The 22,317-nt window shown below is 42.4% G+C and overlaps 1 protein-coding gene across 7 annotated transcripts in view; it reads left to right on the plus strand.

Annotated features, from left to right (window-relative positions):
* PIKFYVE (phosphoinositide kinase, FYVE-type zinc finger containing) overlaps nt 1–22,317 on the plus strand; it is a 99,504-nt gene that overhangs the window by 41,064 nt on the left and 36,123 nt on the right. For all 7 annotated transcript variants that reach the window (XM_048869275.2, XM_048869277.2, XM_048869278.2 and 4 more), the window contains 9 exons: nt 760–822; nt 3,148–3,277; nt 4,906–5,086; nt 6,855–6,929; nt 7,793–7,900; nt 14,260–14,400; nt 15,599–15,725; nt 17,351–18,540; nt 19,509–19,609. In XM_048869275.2, the coding sequence (XP_048725232.1) occupies nt 760–822; nt 3,148–3,277; nt 4,906–5,086; nt 6,855–6,929; nt 7,793–7,900; nt 14,260–14,400; nt 15,599–15,725; nt 17,351–18,540; nt 19,509–19,609 (2,116 nt within the window). The remainder of the gene's footprint in view (nt 1–759; nt 823–3,147; nt 3,278–4,905; nt 5,087–6,854; nt 6,930–7,792; nt 7,901–14,259; nt 14,401–15,598; nt 15,726–17,350; nt 18,541–19,508; nt 19,610–22,317) is intronic.

Here is a 22,317-nt window from a genome sequence, read left to right on the forward strand (position 1 = left end):
CCACTCTCAGCAGGCACCAGTCATCTGTGGCAGAAACCTCTAGCCCCACTACCCTGCCACAGGGCAGAAGCTGTGCGCACATTTTTGACTGACCCCTTTTCTTCTCTCCATTTTGACCATAATCCATTTTAAGTATAGCATAATTTTTCCCCCCTCTAGCTCTTAAGGAGGGCACATTGCATGTCTGCTTCTTTGATTGAGAAGAGTCCTGGAACCAGATGGCTATTTTTCCCTCCTATGAGAGAGCTCGTTGTTCATAAAGGGTCTGTTAGTTGAATCTGAGAACCAAGTTAAGGTTATGCATGGGTGGGGGAACACCTTTGGTTTTAATGTGCCTTAAAAATTTAAAGGAGACCTGCTTCCTCATTGTGTTTGGGTACCTCCACAGTCTCTCTCAGGTGAAGACTTAATAGGTTCCAGATGTAGATGTAGGGGGGAACTAGCCACATGGAACTTGGAAAGGCAGATGTTTTTTTCCCCCAATGCTTTATTTTGTATACTCTCATGTTAGGTTGGTTGCTGAACAGTTTTAAGCAGTATTGTGCCGTCATTTTGGAGCCTTGACAGAACAAGTATGAGAGGATATTCTTGTCTTAACCACTCGTCAGGTTGTTGCTACAGCAATGACTAAATGCTTTAAATGAGTAATATTTTCTCTTGTGGTGTGGGTGTGTACATAATATAATTATACTGGCATGCCAACATAACCTGTCATTTTTCTGTGTCTCCTCCCATCTCCATCTGCTCTATCCTTTCCAGAGTACTTGAATCCTGACAACGGAGGGCAACAGATGGTCTCAATAAGTGACGCTTTCATCAAGGGTAAGATGAATGGAAATGCTTTTTTCCAGTGAATGTGTAATGTAGATATTAAAGCTTCTATTGATATTAGAGCTGGGCTAAACATTGGCTTGTTAAAGTAATTTTAAAGGCACATAGCGAGAAACTTAGGTAACTTTCTCCACTTACTTGGTTCACTTTCAGATTGAACTCGGGCTTGTCAGATTCTTTGTTTTTTAAATGCCCTTGAAAAGAAGTTTCCTTCATTACACAGTAACTGGCTGTGTTTAGCACTTCACCATCCGCAAACGTTCCTGCATATAAGAGATTAGTTCTTTTTTTTTTTTCTTTTTTCTGGGCTCCATCAGGTGTTTAACTCTACCCGCTTATTTCCTTGTACATTTGTGTGTGCGCCTAACATCTCTGTGCCACCAATATCTCAAAACTAATCTCTGAGGTCACTGTAGCGCAACTTCTCTTAAATCATGTTGGCTCTCTTGTTGCTTCTGTTGAAAGGCAAGTCCTATTGGACACAGTTGTAAGTTTGAGACCCTTTTAGATTAGGAAGCAGACTACATATTTCTGGATGTGAAGGCATGCAATTTATTGACAAATATTCAGTGTTAGGTGCAAAGCATCTAAAAGTGGAAAATGCCTTTTTATTTTTTCACAAGCATTGTTCTTACTCATAGTCTGGGTGGTGGGGTCCTATGCAGATTACTTAAAAAATGATGATGATGGCCTGTAACTGTACTGCGTTGTCCAAAAGATAACCATTCCCCTTGCAGCCTAGACTGCAAAGATTTAAATTTTAGTGCAGAACTCTGCACTAGTGGCACAAATTAAATTTGAATTGTATAGTCAGCATAATGATGATAGTGAAGCTTCTAGTATTGCTCTTTGATAGAGTAGTGCTGGGGGGTGAGAGGGCAATCAAATGTAATCATTAATTTTAACGGACAAGTTAAGATTTTTAGCATTTCATTTTGGGTGAAACTCATAAAATGTGAACGTTTAAAGGGTAACTATTAGTTACAACCTGAAGAAATAAAAACTATTTTGACATAATAGGACAGATTTTATAAAACAAAACTAAACTACTCCTAAGAATTACTACTACTTTCAAACTGTACTGTTTGAAGGGGAAAAATAAGAATCCACACAAAGGGAAAGGCAAAAGCAAAACAGACTGACCAGGCAGCAAGCTCAAGCCGAATTGTCAGCTGTTCCCTTCATGTATTTTAAGGAGATCTTTAAAAACCATGGCTCTTAACAAGCTATTTTGGTGCATATGATAGTATTTTTGGTCTTATAAAAGGTAACCAACCTAGTAGATTGTGCCTCATATGGCCAATATTTTTATTACGTACAGATCTGACTCTGGCCCTGACTGTCCTTTGTTACTCCAGTTCAATGGAGTCTTACTTCTATAAAACTGGAATAACCCTGGTGAATCTGGCCCTCTGACTAGACTGCTAGCAAAACTGCGAGACTTGAGTAGTGTTAGTTCAGAGACTAAACAGAACTTATTGTGATTTCTGTTGACAAAGATTGGACTGCTCTAAGAGTTCACTCAGTTATGTTGGAAAAGCAAGATATAATATTATGAGCAACAATCCTATTCAGTAGGATTTTATCTCAAGTGATTGGCCCTAGCTTTAGTGGGTTAAATCGCCACTGTCTTAAAATCTTGTACTCGTAATGTGCAATTGCCTACTTAATTTCTAAGAGTCTGCATTAGTCAGGAGATGCATTTCCATTGGGCTTGATTGTGGATAATGTTTGTTTTATGTTTCTAATATAAATTTAAAATAAGTTGAATGTGCTCTTATGTACATGACCTTTTTGCTAACTCCACTACTTGAGTGGAATAACTAGATGTTTTTTAGTGCTACTTTTGGATATAAGGCTTCCAAAACAATAGCTTTTTGCCAGTGAAATCATACAAGATTAGACTTTTCTAATTTTAAAAGGTCTTAAGTATATGGGGATTCAGTTACTACCTATTTTAAGCAACACGAGGATATAGGTAGCCATACGTAGTTAATTTGCTGTCTTAAAATTGAACTGCTCATGAGCAGGCTCGAGAGAAGAAAAGCAAATTATCTGGCATGAGGCTGTGTAGCCTGAAGTGTGGAATAGCATGCTTACTCTGCTATAGTTGATGACACTGTGAATACCTAAATTACTGTCAGTGACTACCACTGTTTTGTTTCCAGCATCACTTTAACATTTCAAGAGCCTCTCGCATCGAAGGCCTGAACTAGTCTTGTTGAAGTCTCTTCTTTCAGCTTTTTAAAAGGAGAAAGTGTAAGCATTCAGCTCTTGACTTCGTATAAACAAGCTTTTCTTGCTGTCCTTTTTTAGAGTCGCTGTTCAATCGGAGGGTGGAGGAGAAATCCAAAGAGCTGTTTTTCACACCTTTAGGCTGGCACCACAGCAATCTGGATCTGCTGAGGGAAGAGAATGGGGAGAAACAGGCTATGGAGAGGCTTCTGTAAGTTGAGCATAAAAGGGAATTGATGTGGATGTCTAGGATAAAATTTTCAAAAGCTTTGTCACTTTCACATGGGGGTCATGTGCCAGTCATGGGACTTAGACTCCTTAAACATTTTTTTGAAAATGTTACCTCTAATTCAAATCCTTTCTGTAATAAGATCAATATGCTAGAGAAGCAAGAAAGGAATCCATGGTTGGTAAAAATTCTCCCCTTCCAAAAAAAGTTGTTCTGGGACTTTCTCTTTCGCAGTTTCTCCAATTTCTTCTCACCCTCCCTTTCTTTGTCCTGTTGTCCCCTGTCTTGGCTCTCTTAAATCATCAATAGCCTGAGACAGAATAAGTGTGTTATTGGGTGAAATGCCACATAAATGTCTGGCACTATAGAAGTGTCCTTTAACAGCTTAGTGAGGGCTGGTCAACTTGCAGCATTAGCGTAGATCTAAGTTATGCTACTTCAGTTACGTAACTGAAGTCAGTGTAACTTAGGTCAACTTAGCATGATGCAGACACTGCCGTGTGTTGACGGGAGACGCTCTCCCATCAACATAGCTTCCGCCTCTTGGGCAGGTGGAGTACAGACATCGAAAGGAGAGTTCTGTCCCACTGGCTTAGTGTATCTTCACCAGACCCGCTAAATCAACATGGCTGCATCGATCACAGCAGTGCTGAATTAGCTGGTAGTGCAGACATGTTTTGAGATATCATTTTCATACATGCAGCCTACATGTCTGCCGTTGTCATTATTTTACTCTCTGGGATGTGTGGTAAGGGACACTTTCTTCTGAGAGTTTGGCAGTTGGCTGTAGCCATGATGTGGTGATTCCACAGGTTTGAAACAATTGTTTGCGCTCGGGTGTCTGAGTTAATGTCATTAAATGTTACAAACATGCCAGTCATTTTCATGTCTGTGTCCATTGCAAAAGTCAAAGGCAAAAGTGGCCCAGTTGCTGTTAAAATTACAGATGGTTAACCATCCATATTGGAACTCTTAGGTCCTTGCATGTAAAGCAAAATTCCTCCGAATATGACCTACACATGACACTGTTAATATATGCTGCATGGCATGATACTCTGGGCCTACTCCACCAAAAATATTTGGCATGCCTTAAATAGCATGATGTAAGCACATAAAAATAATCTTGAAATGGAGCTGCCTGTCTGAACTATATTGATAGTATGCAAAATTGCCACACAGCATCCAAGAGATGTTGCTTATTGACCAGCCATGTACAGTGTGTTGTGAAACTGAGTTGCAGCAAAGAGCATTTTGCTGCTAGAGCAATACAATTAATAACTCGCTGTCAAACAAAAGCTGAACTTTCTCTCTTCAAGGGGGACTTGATCTAGATACTTAGTGCACTTCTTTGATTTATTTGTATTTAAGAAATTCTGTCCCAGTAGGGAAAAATCAAGATATTTTTTGTTTCTCTGTGCTACCTGTTGCCTCTTACTATAGAGCAGAAAAAATAAACAAGATGGTGACCTGGAACACTCCTGACTGATGTTTCCTCAAATTGCTGATTGCATTTTAAACACTATAAAGTAAAAATCCTCTAGGTCACTCTGCTTCAGATGGAGCAATGTGTGGTCCCCTCCTCTCCCTTAATCACTCTGATTCCTCTGCAGCTCAGCTAATCATAACCATATGATGGCACTGCTTCAGCAGCTACTCAACAATGAGTCATTGTCCTTATCCTGGAGGGATATCATTGTGCCTGTGGTCTGCCAGGTAGTTCAGACTGTCCGACCTGATATCAAGAACAGAGACGATGATATGGATATCCGCCAGTTTGTCCACATAAAAAAAGTGAGTTCTGGGAGTGGGAGAATGATGACAGGAAATTTGTGTGAAATAAAGATGATGTGGCTCTTGACAGGGCAGGTGTCTGGATTGAAAACTACAAATCCAGTAGCGTGAGTAACAGATGTCTTATGCAAAAAGAAAAGGAGTACTCGTGGTACCTTAGAGACTAACGAATTTATTTGAGCATAAGCTTTCATGAGCTACAGCTCACTTCATCGGATGCATCCGATGAAGCTTATGCTCAAATAAATTGGTTAGTCTCTAAGGTACCATGAGTACTCCTTTTCTTTTTGCGAATACCGACTAACACGGCTGCTCCTCTGAAAGATGTCTCATGTTTCAGGGAAGACAGTTGCTATTTTGGGGAAGGACATGTACGTGACTCTTGCCTCCTGTGTTGCAAAGCACTTAAAGGCACTTGAGTCAATCTCTTCCTTTCAGGCTGCAGAGGATGGCGTGGGATGAAGTAAGAGTAACAGCTCACTGTCTTCCTGCCTTTTGGCTTTTTTTTAAACCTTGCATGTCTAACGAGAGATGTTTGGCACTTGGCAGCCTGCTGTGTAGTGTACTGGAGGCCAACTCTTTCCTGAAACTGTCTATTACGCAAGAGTTAACCCTTCCACACAAAGCCCAGCAACTGGCCTCCATGAGGTAGCTTAATCCTCTTGGAGTTACGCAAGATGCACCGATGACTACAGTAGTTGTAACAAATATAGGGCCGTGATCACGGATCAGAAAGGCCATCAGCAGACTGGGACCTGACCACGAAGCTGCTGTGAATAAAGATACCAGGCACAAGCCTGTTCCTCCTTACAGAAATTACTCTCATTAGGCCATACTCTGTTTCAGGCAGCCACGTAAGATTACAGGTGAGTCTTCTACTCCTTTTTGCAGACAGCCCCATGAAATCTATTCCCAACCATATTTGTTGCTACCCCCTCTCCTAGCACTCAGGTTGAGTTTCAGTAGACGAGCAGCTCTTCAGAACCTAATGCTGTGCTGTAGATGACCTAGAAAGGGATTTCTACAATAATGTGATCTCTGAAATATGCCTCTAGGCAACCTAAATTTAATTCAGAGAGCCTGTGTGGCATCCATTGTTATGCCTACCTTTCACTGTGTTTTTTGGGGCTCTGACCACTTGGCAGACTTCTTCTAAATGCTCTAAGATACGTAGAGCTGCCATTTCCAGGCTCTATTTTTGTTATCTCCGCTGAAAGTATGCTATTAAAGAGGTCTTGACCTGGAATAGTGGGAGCTGTATTACAGTGGAACCTCAGAGTTATGAACACCTCGGTAACAGAGGTTGTTCATATCTCTGAACAAAATGTGGTGGTGGTGGTTTTAAAAGTTTACAGCTGAACATTGACTTAATACAGCTTTGAAACTTTACTATGCAGAAGAAAAAAATTCTACTTTCCCTTTAGTTTTATAGTAGTTTGTTTAACACAGTACTATACTATATTTGCGTTTGTTTTTGGGTTTTTTGGGTCTCTGCTGCTGCCTGATTGCATACTTCTGGGTCCAAATGAGGCGTGTGGTTGACTGATTGGTTCGTAATGCTGGCATTCTTAACTCCGAGGTTCTACTGTATCTGTAACAGCACAAAAAATAGAAATGAGCAAATTGAGGTTTTAGAAAAACCTATGCATGGTGTACAATACAATTTTTTTCACTAAGTAATTTACATAGTATGCGGTTCAATGAATTTAAAGAGAGATTAAGTGAACATGTTAAACCAGAAAGCCTTTAATTCTTGCTATCTTGTTAGATCCCAGGTGGAAAGAAATTTGACTCTGTGATGGTGAATGGCTTTGTTTGCACCAAGAACGTTGCACACAAAAAGGTAATGAAGGTGTCGTAAATAAAATAGCTTGCATTCTTTTTAGCATTGCACTGGGTATTGTATTTAAAAAGAGAAACTTCTCCTCCTTGGTGGTGCACACTTATAGTAAACATACTACAACATCATCTTTGATCTACAAAACCTTTCTCCTAAGGGGTTTGTGGAGTGGGCTTTGCTCAAGGCTGTTGAACAGTAGATTTGCAGATTTTTTTTTTTTTGTGTGCGCATGTATATTGCATTTCCATTCAAAGGGGTTCCTTTGTAGTCCAGGGAGTCTGAGTTTTGAGAGCATGGACTAAACTTTCCTCAAAGCTGTAGAATATAACATTTTCTAGAAACGTTTAAGCTCTGTAAGATTTACTGGGAAAAGATCCTTTTATGAGTGCACCTTTTTTTTTTATAGCATGTAGTAAATGAGTCTGTAAAATAAAGCCATTGATCAGGGTGGAGAGAATCTGATTGACCTAGTGTGCTCTGGTGGCTTCGGAAGTCTTGGATCATTAAAATTCCATTTGTTGTGCAAGAAAGGGGTTTGTACCAGGAACTCGTTTGTTGACATTCTCTTTACAGAGCAATAATTGTTCTGCAGGACAGATTAAACTGTATTTTGCTTTCTCTGATATGAGATTGGTACAGTATAAAGTTTATTTGATTGGAGCCATTACCCAATCGGCATGGTTTAGTGGTAAATCTTTGCAAAGATCATCTGAATGATATGCTGCAGAACTTCATCTTTGCAGCTATGTTACCTTTGGGTAACTGTATGAGGGAGCTTCATAAAAACTTCCTCATGGAGGGAGTCTTGGTTCTACTCTCACCTAAATGACTGTTCCCTTTGTTTTAACTACCCTGCCTTTCTCTAGATGAACACCTATATAAAAAATCCCAAAATTCTTCTGCTGAAGTGTTCCATTGAGTACCTCTACCGAGAAGAAACAAAATTCACCTGCATAGACCCCATTGTTCTTCAGGTTAGAATATACGTTTTCTATATTGTCTTTTTATGATCTAATGACTTAGCCATATATGTAGAGCATCACTTGTTTAGCTTCAGTTCCAGCCACCAGGGGGCTTGGGTGGAGTGGAAGGAAGAGAATTTGTGACGAAGGATAACTCACAGCTGCTTTGGGCTTGGGACTTCAGGAAAAAGTTGTATACTGGCCTCAACAGAAACGTGCGAGTCCCGTTCACGCTGGGGGAGTTGCATGGATCAAGAGAAATTCATGGCCGTTTTCAATAACATGAGTATTTAAGAAGTGTGTTTGTATAGAGTGTGCCTAAGAATCGGGGATCTTGCTGTTCAAAATGGCAGAACTGCTGATTGAGACTCAGGAATGGATGAATACTGGGTCCAGGTGTACTTCTGTATTTGTGTTAATCTGTTGGGAACTGACAATGCTCGGTCTAATAGTGGAGAAAATTACAAATATTGCTTTGAGCGCTGTTCTCACCACTGATGGGAGGTTTCAGGGGGTTTAATGCCTAAATTGGTAGAGCTGCTTTTTGTCCAGACACAAAGTATAGATATCTCTCTGAAGGGAGCAGTCTGAATAAGAGTGTTTATTTACAGTGACCTTTATTTGAAAGCCCCTTACATTGAGTGCTTGATTGATTGACAGTCTGTTGGTTCAGTTATGAGACCTTGAAAGGATTGGTGCTTAGCACAGGCACATAGAAATTAAAACATTAGCAATACAATTCAACATTGTTTGATATAGCTTTTTCAGCAACAAAGGATAGGATTCGTCCCTTGTGTTAACAGTAAATTAGAGCTTGTAACTTCTTCTTCTGAATATTGTTCACTGTCACCTTTTCAAAGCTGTCCTTGAAATAAGGCTGTTTTTTTCCCTTTGTCCCCTTTAACTGTGGAGGGAAGGAGGGGGAACTGCTATGGGAGAACTGAAACAATGTTTCATGGAGGCTAGGTCAATAATTTCTGCTAGTAAACAACTTTATAATCCTTGCTGCAATAATGGGAACAGTGGTGGTGAGAGGAGTTGGCAGAAAATCTAAGTGGATCTGAGTAAACTCAAGCCAGAGGGTAACTGGGACTAGCATGGTCCTAAGCACTCCTTCTGGCAGGTGGAAATTGCAACAAATAGCACAAACTGTCCTGCAGTGGAGGATTCTTCCACAAATTGCATATTTCACAGTCAAAAGATCAATCAACTTCAATACTGGATCTTATGCAACTTGCCACAAAGTTGTTCACACACTGTGAGGGGCAGTAACAATCTATCCATCTTGCTGAACCCCAAAATCTGAAATTGTTGAGGATGCCAGAAAAATGCTGATGGATGCTGGGAGTTAGTTATTGCTGCGAAGTGGTGGTTTTGAAACTTCTCTCTGCTAATTAAAGATAAATCCATACATCTGGTGTGGCTTCAATCTTGATCACGTATGCTTAGAATTATCCCAACTTTTTCTGTTGATATTAAAATCCACACCGAAACTCAGCGTGATATGGATTTGAGGCAGTGTTGCTTGAGATTCTTCATACTTGCAAATATCCATGCAGTAACTTCATGGTCAGCTGGACAGAGCATCCAGAACAATTCTTAATACTGGAATTTGTGTAACTTATAGTTACTCAAAGGCCTAATTGGAATAGGATCCATACCCTAATATTGCTTTGAAACACAAGACTGGAGGTACTCTTGTACTGCCTTTTGGTCACAGATGGTAACTTGAAATGAAGTGCATAAACTGATGATCTGCAGATAAATATTTATCACCTACCAAATCCTCTTATTTGTCTGTCAGCAGACTTCTTCCAGAAACTCTCAATGAAAGTATTGAGTTATGAAATCTTTCTACACATGCATAATCCTGCTTATCCTGATATATGGATGCTGGAGGTTTAAATTTTCTTTAAACAAAATCATCTTATGTTGCTAACCCATTAAGATGATCCTTAACTAAACTTGCCTTCCATTTGACTCTGATTAGAGAAGATAGTATTCAGAAATTTCAGCTGTATAACAGGCTGTCTTTTTAATGTGTCATGTAGGCTCATCATAAATCGAGCGAATAAGTGCCATTTTAAAGGATGGGCATATTTGGTAAATCCAGTTTAGAACCAAGTGCACACTAAACAGGGTTACTGACATACTATTATATTGTCAAAACCCTTGGTGTTTTGGGCGGATGCTAATTGCCCACGTGGGCCTCGATATCTCGGCCATGTACCCATGCTCAGTGTGCAAGCTTAGGCCCTCATCATTCAGAAATCCCCATGCTCATCAAGTTAAATAGATTTTGACAACAAACAGACTGAAGAAGTGGATGTTGTGGTAACCTTTTTCTTGGGGGTAGAAGAGATTGTGGTTTTTTGTTCCCCCCCACCCCCCCAATGCTTTGGAGCAAGAGCTTGAAATTTTGCAGGGTGTTGCCCTGGTGTCAGGGACTTTACTTGCCAACTCTGCGAAAATCTGGCCAAGTTGTAAGTAGATCTGTGCAGGAGCTGGATTTTTCATCTGGGAGTGGAGTTTTGCAATTTCAAAATTTCTTTTGTTGAAGAATGGACCAGAAACGGCTTCAAAATTTCACATGACCCAAAACTGCAAATAAGTTGACACTTTTTGTTCCAGTTTCAACTCTAAATATAAAATTTAAAAAATTGAAATGGAAAATCAAAATGTCATATTCCAAAAAGCTCAAAATTGAATGTTTCAGCCTTATCTAAATGCTTTCTTTCAGCTTTTGTCTAAGGTTATACGTTTTCATCTAATGTTTTTGCTGTGGACAAATTGGCATTTTCCACCAGGTGTGTTGTTGGAAAATTCATAGCTAGAGCGACTTGGGAACCTTTGGAAAAGTTGCTCTGAGACTTGTTAGACTTTAGCTGCTAAACTCCCTGAAGATTCTGTTCGAGCCAGGCATGCTTGAGCCAAAGTCAGAGCAGGACTTTCTCTTCAGCTGCAAGCTACCTTGGACCATGTCAGGTCCGGGCACCTGAATTGAGAGCAGGGTAACAGTCTCTCCTGTGCTCTGTAGAACACTCCCCCCGCCCCTCCACTGTCCCCTTTTCCCTCTTTCCTCCCCCACACACATACAGGCAGCTTGGTGGAAGGTATCTGACTCATACAGTGTGGACAAGAGCCAGACCTGTTGGGTGACGGGGAGTAGATTGGGATAAGGATGAGAGGAGATTGGGACTCCCTGGTCACGTATTGAGAATAGTTGAGAAGCCCAGGGGGGGATAAGGAAAACTGGGACTGGCTGGACTCGGGGGGAAGAGGAGTCTGGAGTGGAGACTAGGACTTGCTGCATAAGAAGATTGGTATTTGGAGGTGTAGACAGTAATGGGATGAGGAACCAGGGCTGGAGAAGAGTTAGGGACAGGCTGGCAGAGCCAGGAGTGGGACAGAAGGGTCTGTGCTCGCTAGGGAACACTGCCCTCCAAAGTCTGGAACCCAAGATTCCAGTCTCTCCATTTGTCTTTCAGTAAGTATCTGTCAAACTTACTGGCAAAGTGTCCATCCCACCTGTAGTGCTGGTCCATATAGAGGATGACAACCTATTACAGTAACTCCTCACTTAAAGTCGTCCCGGTTAACGTTGTTTTGTTGCTGATCAATTAGGGAACATGCTCGTTTAAAGTTGCGCAATGCTCCCTTCTAAGTCGTTTGGCAGCCTCCTGCTTTGTCCACAGCTTGCAGGAAGAGCAGCCTGTTGCAGCTACCTGGTGGGGGCTTGTAACCAGGGTGGACTGGCAGCCCCCCTATCAGCTACCTGCTCCCCTAAGTTCCCTGTGCAGCAGCTGCCCAGCAGGCTATCAATTGCTGGCGGTTCAGCTGTCCCTCTCCCCACTGCCATGTGCTGCTCCTGCCCTCTGCCTCTGCTTGTTGTGCATGGGGGGAAAGGGGAAAGAGGGAGGCTAATGTCAGGGTGTCCCCTTCCCCCTGCTCCTGCACCCTGCTTACCCCTTCTCCATATAGAGCATGGTGGGGACACAGACGGAGAGAGACAGAGAGAGCTTTCTGGGAGCAGCTGCTGTCTCAATGTCCTGATCCACTTAAAAAGACAATGTAATTAAGAGTGGGTCAGCTTATTTAAAGGGGCAGTGTTTGTCTCTTTCTGCTGTGCTGTCTCCCCTCCTTCTCCGTTTGTGCTGCGTTGTTGAGTGAGAGGCTACATTAACAACAGTGTGTTAACCCTTGAGGACTCCGCCGAGTGCTAGTTCATCATTTAGCAGCAAGGCATTCCCTGGGAAATACCCCACCTTCTGACTACACCACCTCAACCAAGCTTCACAATCATCATTGCTGTGAACAGTATTACATTGTTTGTTTAAAACATTTTGTGTGTGTATAGATATAGTGGTTTTTTTTTTTTTTTGGGTCTGGTGAAAAAAATTTCCCTGGAAGCTAACTCCTCCTCCTCCCTGCCCCCCCAATTTACATTAATTCTTATGGAGAAATTGGATTCACTTAACATCATTTCGCTTAAAGTTGCATTTTTCAGGAACAGAAGTACAAGGTTAAGTGAGGAGTTACTGTACTGTTATCAGTCACTTTGTTAGCTTAAGTGATAGAGGTTTGTGGGGTAGATGTAAAGGTTCCAATGTTGCTGGCCCATATGGGTGTCAGTATGATGCCACATCATGGAATTCGTTTTTGCAGTTTGCTTTTTTTAAAAAACACCCAGGAAACCGCACATACAACTACATTAAAAGAACGCTAAGTTACGCCCTCAAAAGTTAGGAAATGCCAGAATTAAGGTTGCCTGTGCAACGTTACTTTGGTTTCGTTGTGTATGTATATTATGATCTTTAATTGCATGATCACATATTTTATTTTTTCTGCCGGTCCGCTGCCTCATTCAATGTACAGAGTGGATGGTGCTCACTTAAGCTGCTATTCAATATCTTATGTTCTAATTGTTGTTCAATCTGTGGTCCTAGGCCTTATTTACTGTATATTGTTCAAACCCTGCTCTGAAGACAGAATTATTTCCTCATGGCCTTTTTTGTGACATTCATCACACTAGTGTATCAGTGCTTCACAAATATTAATGAACTTATTTTCATAGCACCACAGTGAGATGAGGGGTATATCCACCATTTGGCAAATGGGGAGTGGAAGCTCAAAGATTATGGTCCAAAAATATCTATGAATTTTGAGTTCCCAATCCGAGACACTTAGGACCTGATTTTATTTTTTTCCTTGTTACTTAGCATTATATAGCACTTTATATGTTCAAAGCACAGCTCCCATTGACTTCTGTGACCGCTGTGAATACTTAGTACTTCTGCAAATCAGACCCCAGGGTCTTGGCTTAAGTGCCCAGAAAATGAAGAGAACACAGCTAATGACCAGTTTTGAAAAATGTGGGCCAAAAGACTTTATTAGCATCTGGTAGGAATTCTGTTTCACAAAGCCACAAGGATAGAATCTAGTTCTCCAGAGCAGCATTCAGCTGTCTGTCTTTTTTTCTTACTGCAGTTCCGCTGCTTCATTTACTACCTACTTCCAATTTCTGCAACAAATTGGGTAGGGTATCCTACAGACAAAAGTATTCTTCGTACTGTACACTAAATGAGGGAGGGATTCTGAAGAAACAGTACTACGTGATCATGCAATTAAAGATTGAATCCTAATGCATATGCACAAGGGGGAGCTGAATAACATGGCCTATGCAACCTTACTTTTTGCTCCCTTAATGTTTTAACGTGTGTGTGTGTGTAATATAGGATTTGTGTACATGGGGACACTCAGGAAAGTTAATCTGAGTTAATGAAAGATGAATATACCTGAAATTTGCACCTTTCATTAACTCAGATTGATTTTCCAGAGTGTCCTAGGCAAACAAATCCATAGAATAAAGCTATGTAGAAGTATCCGTTTTAGCATTTTAATGCAAAAAACTAAACTGAGTAATTTACTAAAATTTCAAAGTTCCATTGTTTTTAATCTACTGAATGCACCTCAACACAACATATAAAAGCATCTTAATATGCAGTTCTTGATAAGGGGTTGTCTTCCTGTGTTAATGATGTGTCAAACTAATTGAATTAAGCCTCTGTTTTAAGGGACACAGTAAAATTCACACTTAACATTGAGAGGGAGAATGGGAAATGTATATGTACTCTATGCATTTGACTGCGCTTTCTGGTCAGTCCAGTTTCTCCTGTGTGCATTGGCCTTTCACAGTAACAGGAGAGAGAAACTACTTCTATATAAAGAGAATTGTAAAATCACTTACATGGGCATGGTGACTGAAGGGCAGGTTTAGTGCCTGACATGACAAGTGGCTAGGTGTGTGACTGCTTCACTTTTAAAAAGAAATCAGATCGGCAGCCACTGTCCTGCTTTCTCTTGGGGTGTAGGAAAGGGAGTTCTTGAAGAACTATGTCCAGCGGATAGTGGATGTCAGGCCTACCTTGGTTCTGGTTGAGAAGACTGTGTCCCGAATTGCCCAGGACATGCTGCTGGAACATGGCATCACTCTGGTCATCAATGTCAAGCCGGTGAGTGCTTGGTGCCAAACACAGTAACAGGAAATGATACTTCCAGAGTGTCATGTTGCTGTAATAAGTCATGTCTGGTACGGGTCGTTTTAAATGGGCTTGTCAAGGTTCCTTCCCCACTCTGAACTCTAGGGTACAGATGTGGGGACCTGCATGATAAACCCCCTAAGCTTACTTTTACCAGCTTAGGTTAAAAATTCCCCAAGGTACAAACCATTTTACCCTTTGCCCTTGGAGTTCCACTGCCACCACCAAACGTTTATCCGGGTTTATTTTATTAGGAAAGCGTTGTTTGGAAACGTCTTTCCCCCCCAAAAATCCTCCCAACCCTTGCACCCCACTTCCTGGGGGAGGTTTGGTAAAAATCCTCACCAATTTGCATAGGTGACCACAGACCCAAACCCTTGGATCTTAAGAACCATGAAAAAAACATTCAGTTCTTGAAAAGAAGAATTTTAATAGAAGAAACAGTAAAAAGAATCACCTCTGTAAAATCAGGATGGTAAATAACTTACAGGGTAATTAGATTCAAAACATAGAGAATCCCTCTAGACAAAACCTTAAGTTACAAAAAGACACACAGACAGGAATATCCATTCTATTCAGCACAGCTTATTTTCTCAGCCATTTAAAGAAATCATAATCTAATGCATATCTAGCTAGATTACTTACTAAGTTCTAAGACTCCATTCCTGTTCTGTCCCTGGCAAAAGCATCACACAGACAGACACAGACCCCTTGTTTTTCTCCCTCCTCCCAGCTTTTGAAAGTATCTTGTCTCCTCATTGGTCATTTTGGTCAGGTGCCAGCGAGGTTATCCTAGCTTCTTAACCCTTTATAGGTGAAAGGATTTTTCCTCTGGCCAGGAGGGATTTTAAAGGTGTTTTCCCTTCCCTTTATATTTATGACAGGGCTAAAATGCAATGATAGCTGGAGTTTAGTTAAATTATTATTTCTTTGGAATAATTTCTCAAATATGAATTCTTAAACCGTGAAATTAGTGTAACCCCAATGATGCAAACCAAGAGACTTCAAAGTTAAGGCTGATATTTTTTCCTTAATTCGCTCTAGGAAAACATTATAATAAGCGAATGCCTTAGGCTTCTCTAAGGATGGAATAGCAGATACAGCTTGTAACATATTTTTTTAACTTATGACAGTATTGTGCCCTATTCCATTGTCTTATGTATGTTTACAGCAAGTATTAGACCGAATAAGTCGGATGACTCAGGGAGACTTGGTGATCTCAATGGATCAATTGTTGACCAAACCACACTTGGGAACCTGTCATAAATTTTACATGCAAGTGTTCCAGTTACCTAATGGTGAGTAGAACCTGGATGTCCGAGCTCATTTGCCCAACAGAGTTGGAGAGTGGATTATTAATTTACTAATACTGCTGCGTTAAGCAGCATGTCTTGACTGCCAAGTAACTGGAATGAATGAATGGTTGACAGAGCTGATAAATATAATTTTGCCATAATAGTCTTGATGTTTTATACGCCGAAGAAAGAGTACAAAGAATTTTATATCTAATGTCTTGCAAAAAATATGAAGAAATGATCCATATTATGCTGATCTCTGTATACAACACATGAAATGAGCATCTAACAAGTGGACAAAAACTCATTTGGTTGGGAGCTTAGGGGTAGAAACTGCAGGTATAATATTGTTAACTTTTTAATTACAGAAACAGAAGGCCAGTGCAGCAAGGAAGACCACATAAATGAATACCTTTTGACAGATTAATGTAAAGCTTAACCAAATGGGTTACCAAACAGTGGACCCCTCCTGGCTGTAATAACCTGCGTTTTCCCCCTAACCCCCCCCCCCCCCCCCCCAGATTCTTTTAGCTAGAAAGAAAACAAGTCAAGGCATTTGCTTTTAAAGTCTGTAGGCTTTAGAACATCATGAGTTAAACAGTGGAATAGGTTGTGGAATCCCCATCATTGGAGATTTTTTTAGAACAGGCTAGACCAGAGGTGGGCAAACTATGGCCTGCAGGCCACATCCGGCCTGTGGGACCATCCGGCCTGGCCCCTGAGCTCCCGGCGAGGGAGGCTCATCCCCGGCCCCTCCCCTGCAGCCTCTGCGTACTGCGCTGCCAGCGCTCTGGCCCGCCACTCCTGCCAGGCAGCGCGGTGGTGTGGCTGGCTCCAGTATGGTAAAGGGGTGGGGAGTGGAGGGTCCTGGGAGGCAGTCGGGACAGGGAGCAGGGGGCGGTTGGATGGGGTGGAGATTCTGGGGGGGGGGCAGTCAGGGGACGGGGAGCAGGGGGAGTTGGGGGGCGGTTATGGTCAGGGTGGTCCTGGGAGGGGGCAGTCAGGGGTCAAGGAGCAGGGGGGTTCGATGGGTCAGGGGTTCTGAGTGGGGCAGGAAGTGGGAAGGGGTGGATGAGGGTGGGGGCCAGGCTGTTTGGGGAGGCACAGGCTTTTCTACCCGGCCCTCCATACAGTTGCGCAACCCCGATGTGGCCCTCGGGCCAAAAAGTTTTCCCAGCCCTGGGCTAGACAAATACGTAGACCTTCTCTGACAAGTGTATTTAATCTTGCCTCAACATGGATTGGATGGACTAGATGACCTTTGAGGTCTATTCCAGCCCTACACTTCTATGACTTAGCTTAATCTTGGTATATTGGGACATATGCTACTTATTTGTTCTGTCCTGACTGGATTCAAAATGTATAGCAACTTGACTGGTAAAGTGAGGGACAGCAGAGGCTAACTTTCCATAAAGAAACCTAAAAATCTACATCTTGAGCCGCACCCTTGGTTTGGTCTGGGCACGAGTTCCTGCAGCGGTGTTGCAATAACTGGTTGTACCACTTGTTCCAACTCTTACATCGTAATTAGCGTTCACTTTTTTCATAGGAAAACATTTCAGTCTGCTGCTTAAGTGTGAAATGTGAGAACTGCTTGACCCTCACTGTTTTCCTCCTAACCTTTCTAGATCAAACCAAAACCTTAATGTTTTTTGAAGGGTGCCCGCCACACTTGGGCTGCACCATCAAGCTGCGTGGAGCTGCAGACTATGAACTGACCCGAGTGAAGGAGATCCTTATCTTTATGGTCTGTGTGGCTTATCATTCCCAACTGGAAATTTCTTTCCTTATGGATGAGTTTGCCATGCCCCCTACTCTGACTAAAAACAGCTCCTTCCACGCTCTGATTGAAAGCCAAGGAGATGAACATGAGCACCAAGACCTCTTTAATGGTGAGGAGTTTAGCATGGTGGTCAGAGATGTTGAGCTCTCTTCTGAAAAAGTGCCCATGTTCTCTGAGTCTGTCTCTTCCGATGAGGCCAGCACACTAGAACAAAGAACTTTGTTTGAAGAAGAGGATCAAGATGATGATGCTGTCCTGCGAGAGGGTTCCTCTTTAAGGCACCAAGAGCATCTCGGAATGGAATATTCACTGCCAGTGTTGAGCAGTATTAAAACACCAGTACCAGAATCACGGCTACCCTTCCAAAGTACGGACCAACACCCAGGCACTCTATATAGTCAGCATCTGGAGACTCTGCAGCAGCCAGGTGACCTGCAGGATTCCAAAAGCCAGATGAGAGTCTTTAGAGACCCTCTGCAGGATGACACTGGATTGTATATCATGGAGGAGGTGACTTCCTCCGAGGATCGCCTCAAGGCCTACTCCTTAGCATTTAAGCAGGAGCTGAAAGATGTTATTCTCTGTATCTCACCTGTGATCACATTCCATGAACCTTTTCTTCTAACGGAGATGGGCATGAGGTGCCCTGCCCGGGACTACTTCCCAGAGCAGGTCTATTTGTCTCCTTTCCTCAACAAAGAGTATAAGGAGCTGGAGAGCAGAAGGAAGAAACAGCTGTTAAGGGATCTCTCTGGACTGCAAGGGATAAATGGAAGTATCCAGGCAAAGGCCATCCAGGTTTTGCCTACCCATGAGTTAGTTAACACTAGAATTGCAGAGCATCTGGGTGATAGCCAAAGCTTGGCCAGAATGCTAGCAGATTACCGGGCCAGAGGAGGAAGGATACAACAGAAAAATGCAGATCCCTTTGCCCAGTGTAAAGATGCATCTGGTGTTTCTGGAGGAAAAGCTGGAGGCAGAAATGAAGAGGATGAGAGAGGATTGGTTCGGGGTGAATCTGTATGGTCTCATAAGGTAAGAATCTAGGTTTTTACCTCCTGTTTTTGTTTAGTGGTGAGAGAAGGAACCTACTTCTGAATATCATATTTAGGAACAGGCCAGGCATAACAAAAGTTCATCTTGGACTGCAGTGCTCTAGGTCAACTTGGATGTCAGCTTGTTTAATCACCACATTGGGGTCTCTGATTGTGAGAGGTGCTGACTTGAGGGGATGGGGTGGGTGGGCTTGCAAAGCACTTGCTCTCTGAACCACCAGGAAGAGCAAGAAACTTGGTACATCTCATTACCAGCTCAGTTTTACATGCTGGGAGTGAATGTGCTTGGATCTACAGTTGGGGGTGAAGTGGGGGATGGGGAAGAGAACAATCTCTCATCTATTTCAGAAATGGAATGCCCATCTATTTAAAAGCTGTTGTTGTTTTTTTCTCTCTTCATACTGAGTAACGCTAATGTTGATATTGTCTCATAGTGGGTTTGGTGGCTAAAGGTCACGAATGATGTCCAGTTAGAATAAAGGATAGTGTTGGGAGGATGTAATTGCAAAGTATATTTTTAGAAAATCTACCTTGTGTATTCTGAATAAATGAGATCCTGTGTATTAGAAAAACTCTTCTTGCAAGGAAGTAAGCAGCAAATGTCAAGTTTCAGGCTCAAGATTTCTTGTCCTAAAGGATTAAAATGCACACTTGTGGATTAAAGACCCTTCAAACTGTCAAACTGTTTAAAAGTCCACTTGGACTTCCTATTCCTTGAACTTTTTTGTACCTAATTGGTTGTGCTGTAATCCAAAAAAGTCGTCCTTGCATAAGTCTACCTGGAACTCTTGGGTAACTTAATCTCCTGAGAAAAGTAAATATGACAAATGGGACAAACACAGAATCTCTCACTGAATAAAATTCCGTTCTATGCAGCTTTTAAAGTGTAAACTATTTTGTATTGGTGGAAATGTGTGGTTGTAACTGGCTAATGGGTTGTCTTGTCAGGTGGACTGTCTGAGTCCAGTCAACCATCAGAGGCTCTGTGTTCTTTTCAGTAGCTCCTCTGCCCAGTCCAGCAATGCTCCAAGTGCCTGCGTTAGTCCATGGTATGAAATGAATTATTTCTTCTTCTTCTTCCCTATGGCTCTCTTAAAATACAAAGTTTAACTGTTAATATCTCTCTCTCTCTTATATGAAGGCAAGGTCAGTGCTAATTCTTCTGTACAGCTTCACTAAGGACTCCTGGGAAGGTAGCTTAGCCTTTTTTAGAGTTGCCTGTCACAACATTAAGCTGTGTATGACTAGATGGATTTGAGCAATGCCACTTACCTTTGTAATGCTTAATAAGGCAGGAATGAGGAGGGAAAAAAAGCCCAATCTGTAATTCAGTGCTCTAACTAATCACTGCTTTTGTATGTGGGCCTGATGAAATTCATCCTAGAGTACTTAAGCAACTAGATGAAGCTGTCTTGAAAGTGGAGCAGTTATCTTTGAGAGCTCATGGAGGAGGAGGTCCCAGAAGACTAGAAAAGAGAAAACATAGTACCTATCTTTAAAGGGAGAACAGACCCAGGGAATTATAGACAAGTCAGCCTAACTTTAATACCGGGAGAGATAGTGGAACAAATTAATAAACAATCAGTTTGTAAGCACTGAGAGAATAGCGGTATAAGGAATAGCTAGCATGGACTTGTCAAAACCAAATCATGCCAAACCAACCTAAAATCCTTCTTTGACAGGGTTACTGACTAATGGATGGGGGGAAGCAGAAGGCATGATTTATTTTTAGTAAGGCTTTTGTCACAGTCCTACATGACATTCTCATAAGCAAACTGGGGAAATATGGTCCAGTTGAAATTTCTATAAAGTGGGTGCACAACTGGCTGAAGGACCGAACTCAAAGTAGTTGTCAGTAGTTCACCGTCAAACTGGGAGCATGTATTTAGTGGGGTCCCATAGGGGTCAGCCCTGTATCTGATCACAGTCAATATTTTCATCAATGACTTGGATAATGGTGTGGGGAATATGCTTATAAAACTTGTAGATGACCCCAAGCTGGGAGGAGTTGCAGGCACTTTGGAGGACAGGATTAGAATTTAAGATGAACTTGACAAATTGGAGAATTAGTCTGAAATCCGCAAGATGAAATTCAATAAACCCAAGTACAAAGTACTACAATTAGGAAGGAAATATCCAAAGCCCAACTACAAAATGGGAAGTATCTGAGAGGTTGTAGTGGATCACAAATTAAATATAAGTGAGCATTGCGGTGCTGTTGCAAAGAAGGGTAATATTCTGATGTGTACTAACAGGAGTGTCATACACTGGTGAGGCCTCCGCTGGAGTACTGTGTCCAGTTCAGGGTGCCACACTTTAGGAAAGATGTAGACAAATTGGAGAGAGTTCAAAGGAGAGCAACAAAAATGTGAAAAGGTTTAGAAAACCTGACCTATGAGGAAAGGTTAAAAAAACCTGGGCATGTGTAGTCTTGAGAAAAGAAGACCGAGGGAGGACCTGATAAGTCTTCAAATATGTTTTAAAGGCTGTTTTAGAAAGGGGACAGTGGTCAGTTGTCCTCCTGAAGGTAGGACAAGAAGTAACGGGTTTAATCTGCAGCACGGGAGATTTAGGTTAGAGATTAGGAAAAACTTCCTAACTATCAGGGTAGTTAAGCTCTGGAATAGGCTTCCAAGGGAGGTTGTGGAATCCCCATCACTGGAGGTTAAGAACAGGTTGGACAAACACCTATCGGGAATGGTCTGGGTTTACTTTGTCCTGCCTCAGCGGAGGGAGCTGGATTCAACGACCTCTCAAGGTCCCTTCCAGCCCTACATTTCTGTGGTTCTGTACGGTATATTTTAATGCAGTGACTGTGGGGGGAATGAAATCTGTGAAATCTCTGTTGGGCAGGTTGGAACTTGTAAATTCAGAAGATTTTTTCATTTCTAGTAGTAGGGCTCCAGAATGGGGTGTAGAAAATCCACTACAATCTAAATATTAATACAGCTTTGCTCACCTAGTGAGGGCAGGAATTTCTTCGTAGCAAGTAGCATTTCATGTCTAAATGTCTGCAGAGCTGGCTGTGAGGCTGCAGGTTACTGGCAGACTTTTAATACTAATCCTTAGCTGTTCACTGGGTAGGGCTTTTCCCCAAACAGCCAGTGCAGTTGGAGGGAGATAATGGAAGTTAGGGTGGCATGGTATGGTAAGGGTAGGGTGACGCCTGGCCTGGCATGGAATTGCCACCCTTCCTTCTGCACTGCTGCTGGTGGGATGCCACCTTCAGAGCTGGGCGCCTGGCCAACAGCCGTCGCTCTCCAGCCGCTCAGTTCTGAAGGCAGTGCAGAAATAAGGTTGGCTGTGACTCCCCTGCAACTCCCTTTTGGTTCAGGACCCCCAATTTGAGAAACACTGGTTTCCCCTGTGAAATCTGTACAGTATAGGGCAGGGGTTGGCAACCTTGGCACCCGGCCCATCAGGGTAAAGCTGCTGGCGGGCCCAGCTGGTTTGTTTATCTGGAGCGTCCGCAGACACGGAGCCCCGCAGCTCCTGCTGGCCACAGTTCACCATTCCTGGCCAATGGGAGCTACGGTAAGTGGCACAGGCCGAGGGACGTGCTAGTCACTGCTTCCCACAGCTCCCATTGGCTGGGAATGGCAAACTGTGGCCAGTGGGAGCTGCGGGGCTCCGTGCCTGCGGATGCTCCAAATAAACAAACCGGCCTGGCCTGCCAGTGGCTTTACCCTGACGGGCCAGGTGCCAAAGGTTACCGACCCCTGGTATACGGTAAAAGCATATATAAGACTAGATTTCA

This window comes from Caretta caretta, chromosome 11, assembly GCF_965140235.1.
Source record: "Caretta caretta isolate rCarCar2 chromosome 11, rCarCar1.hap1, whole genome shotgun sequence".
In the NCBI taxonomy this organism is placed as follows: Eukaryota; Metazoa; Chordata; order Testudines; family Cheloniidae; genus Caretta; species Caretta caretta.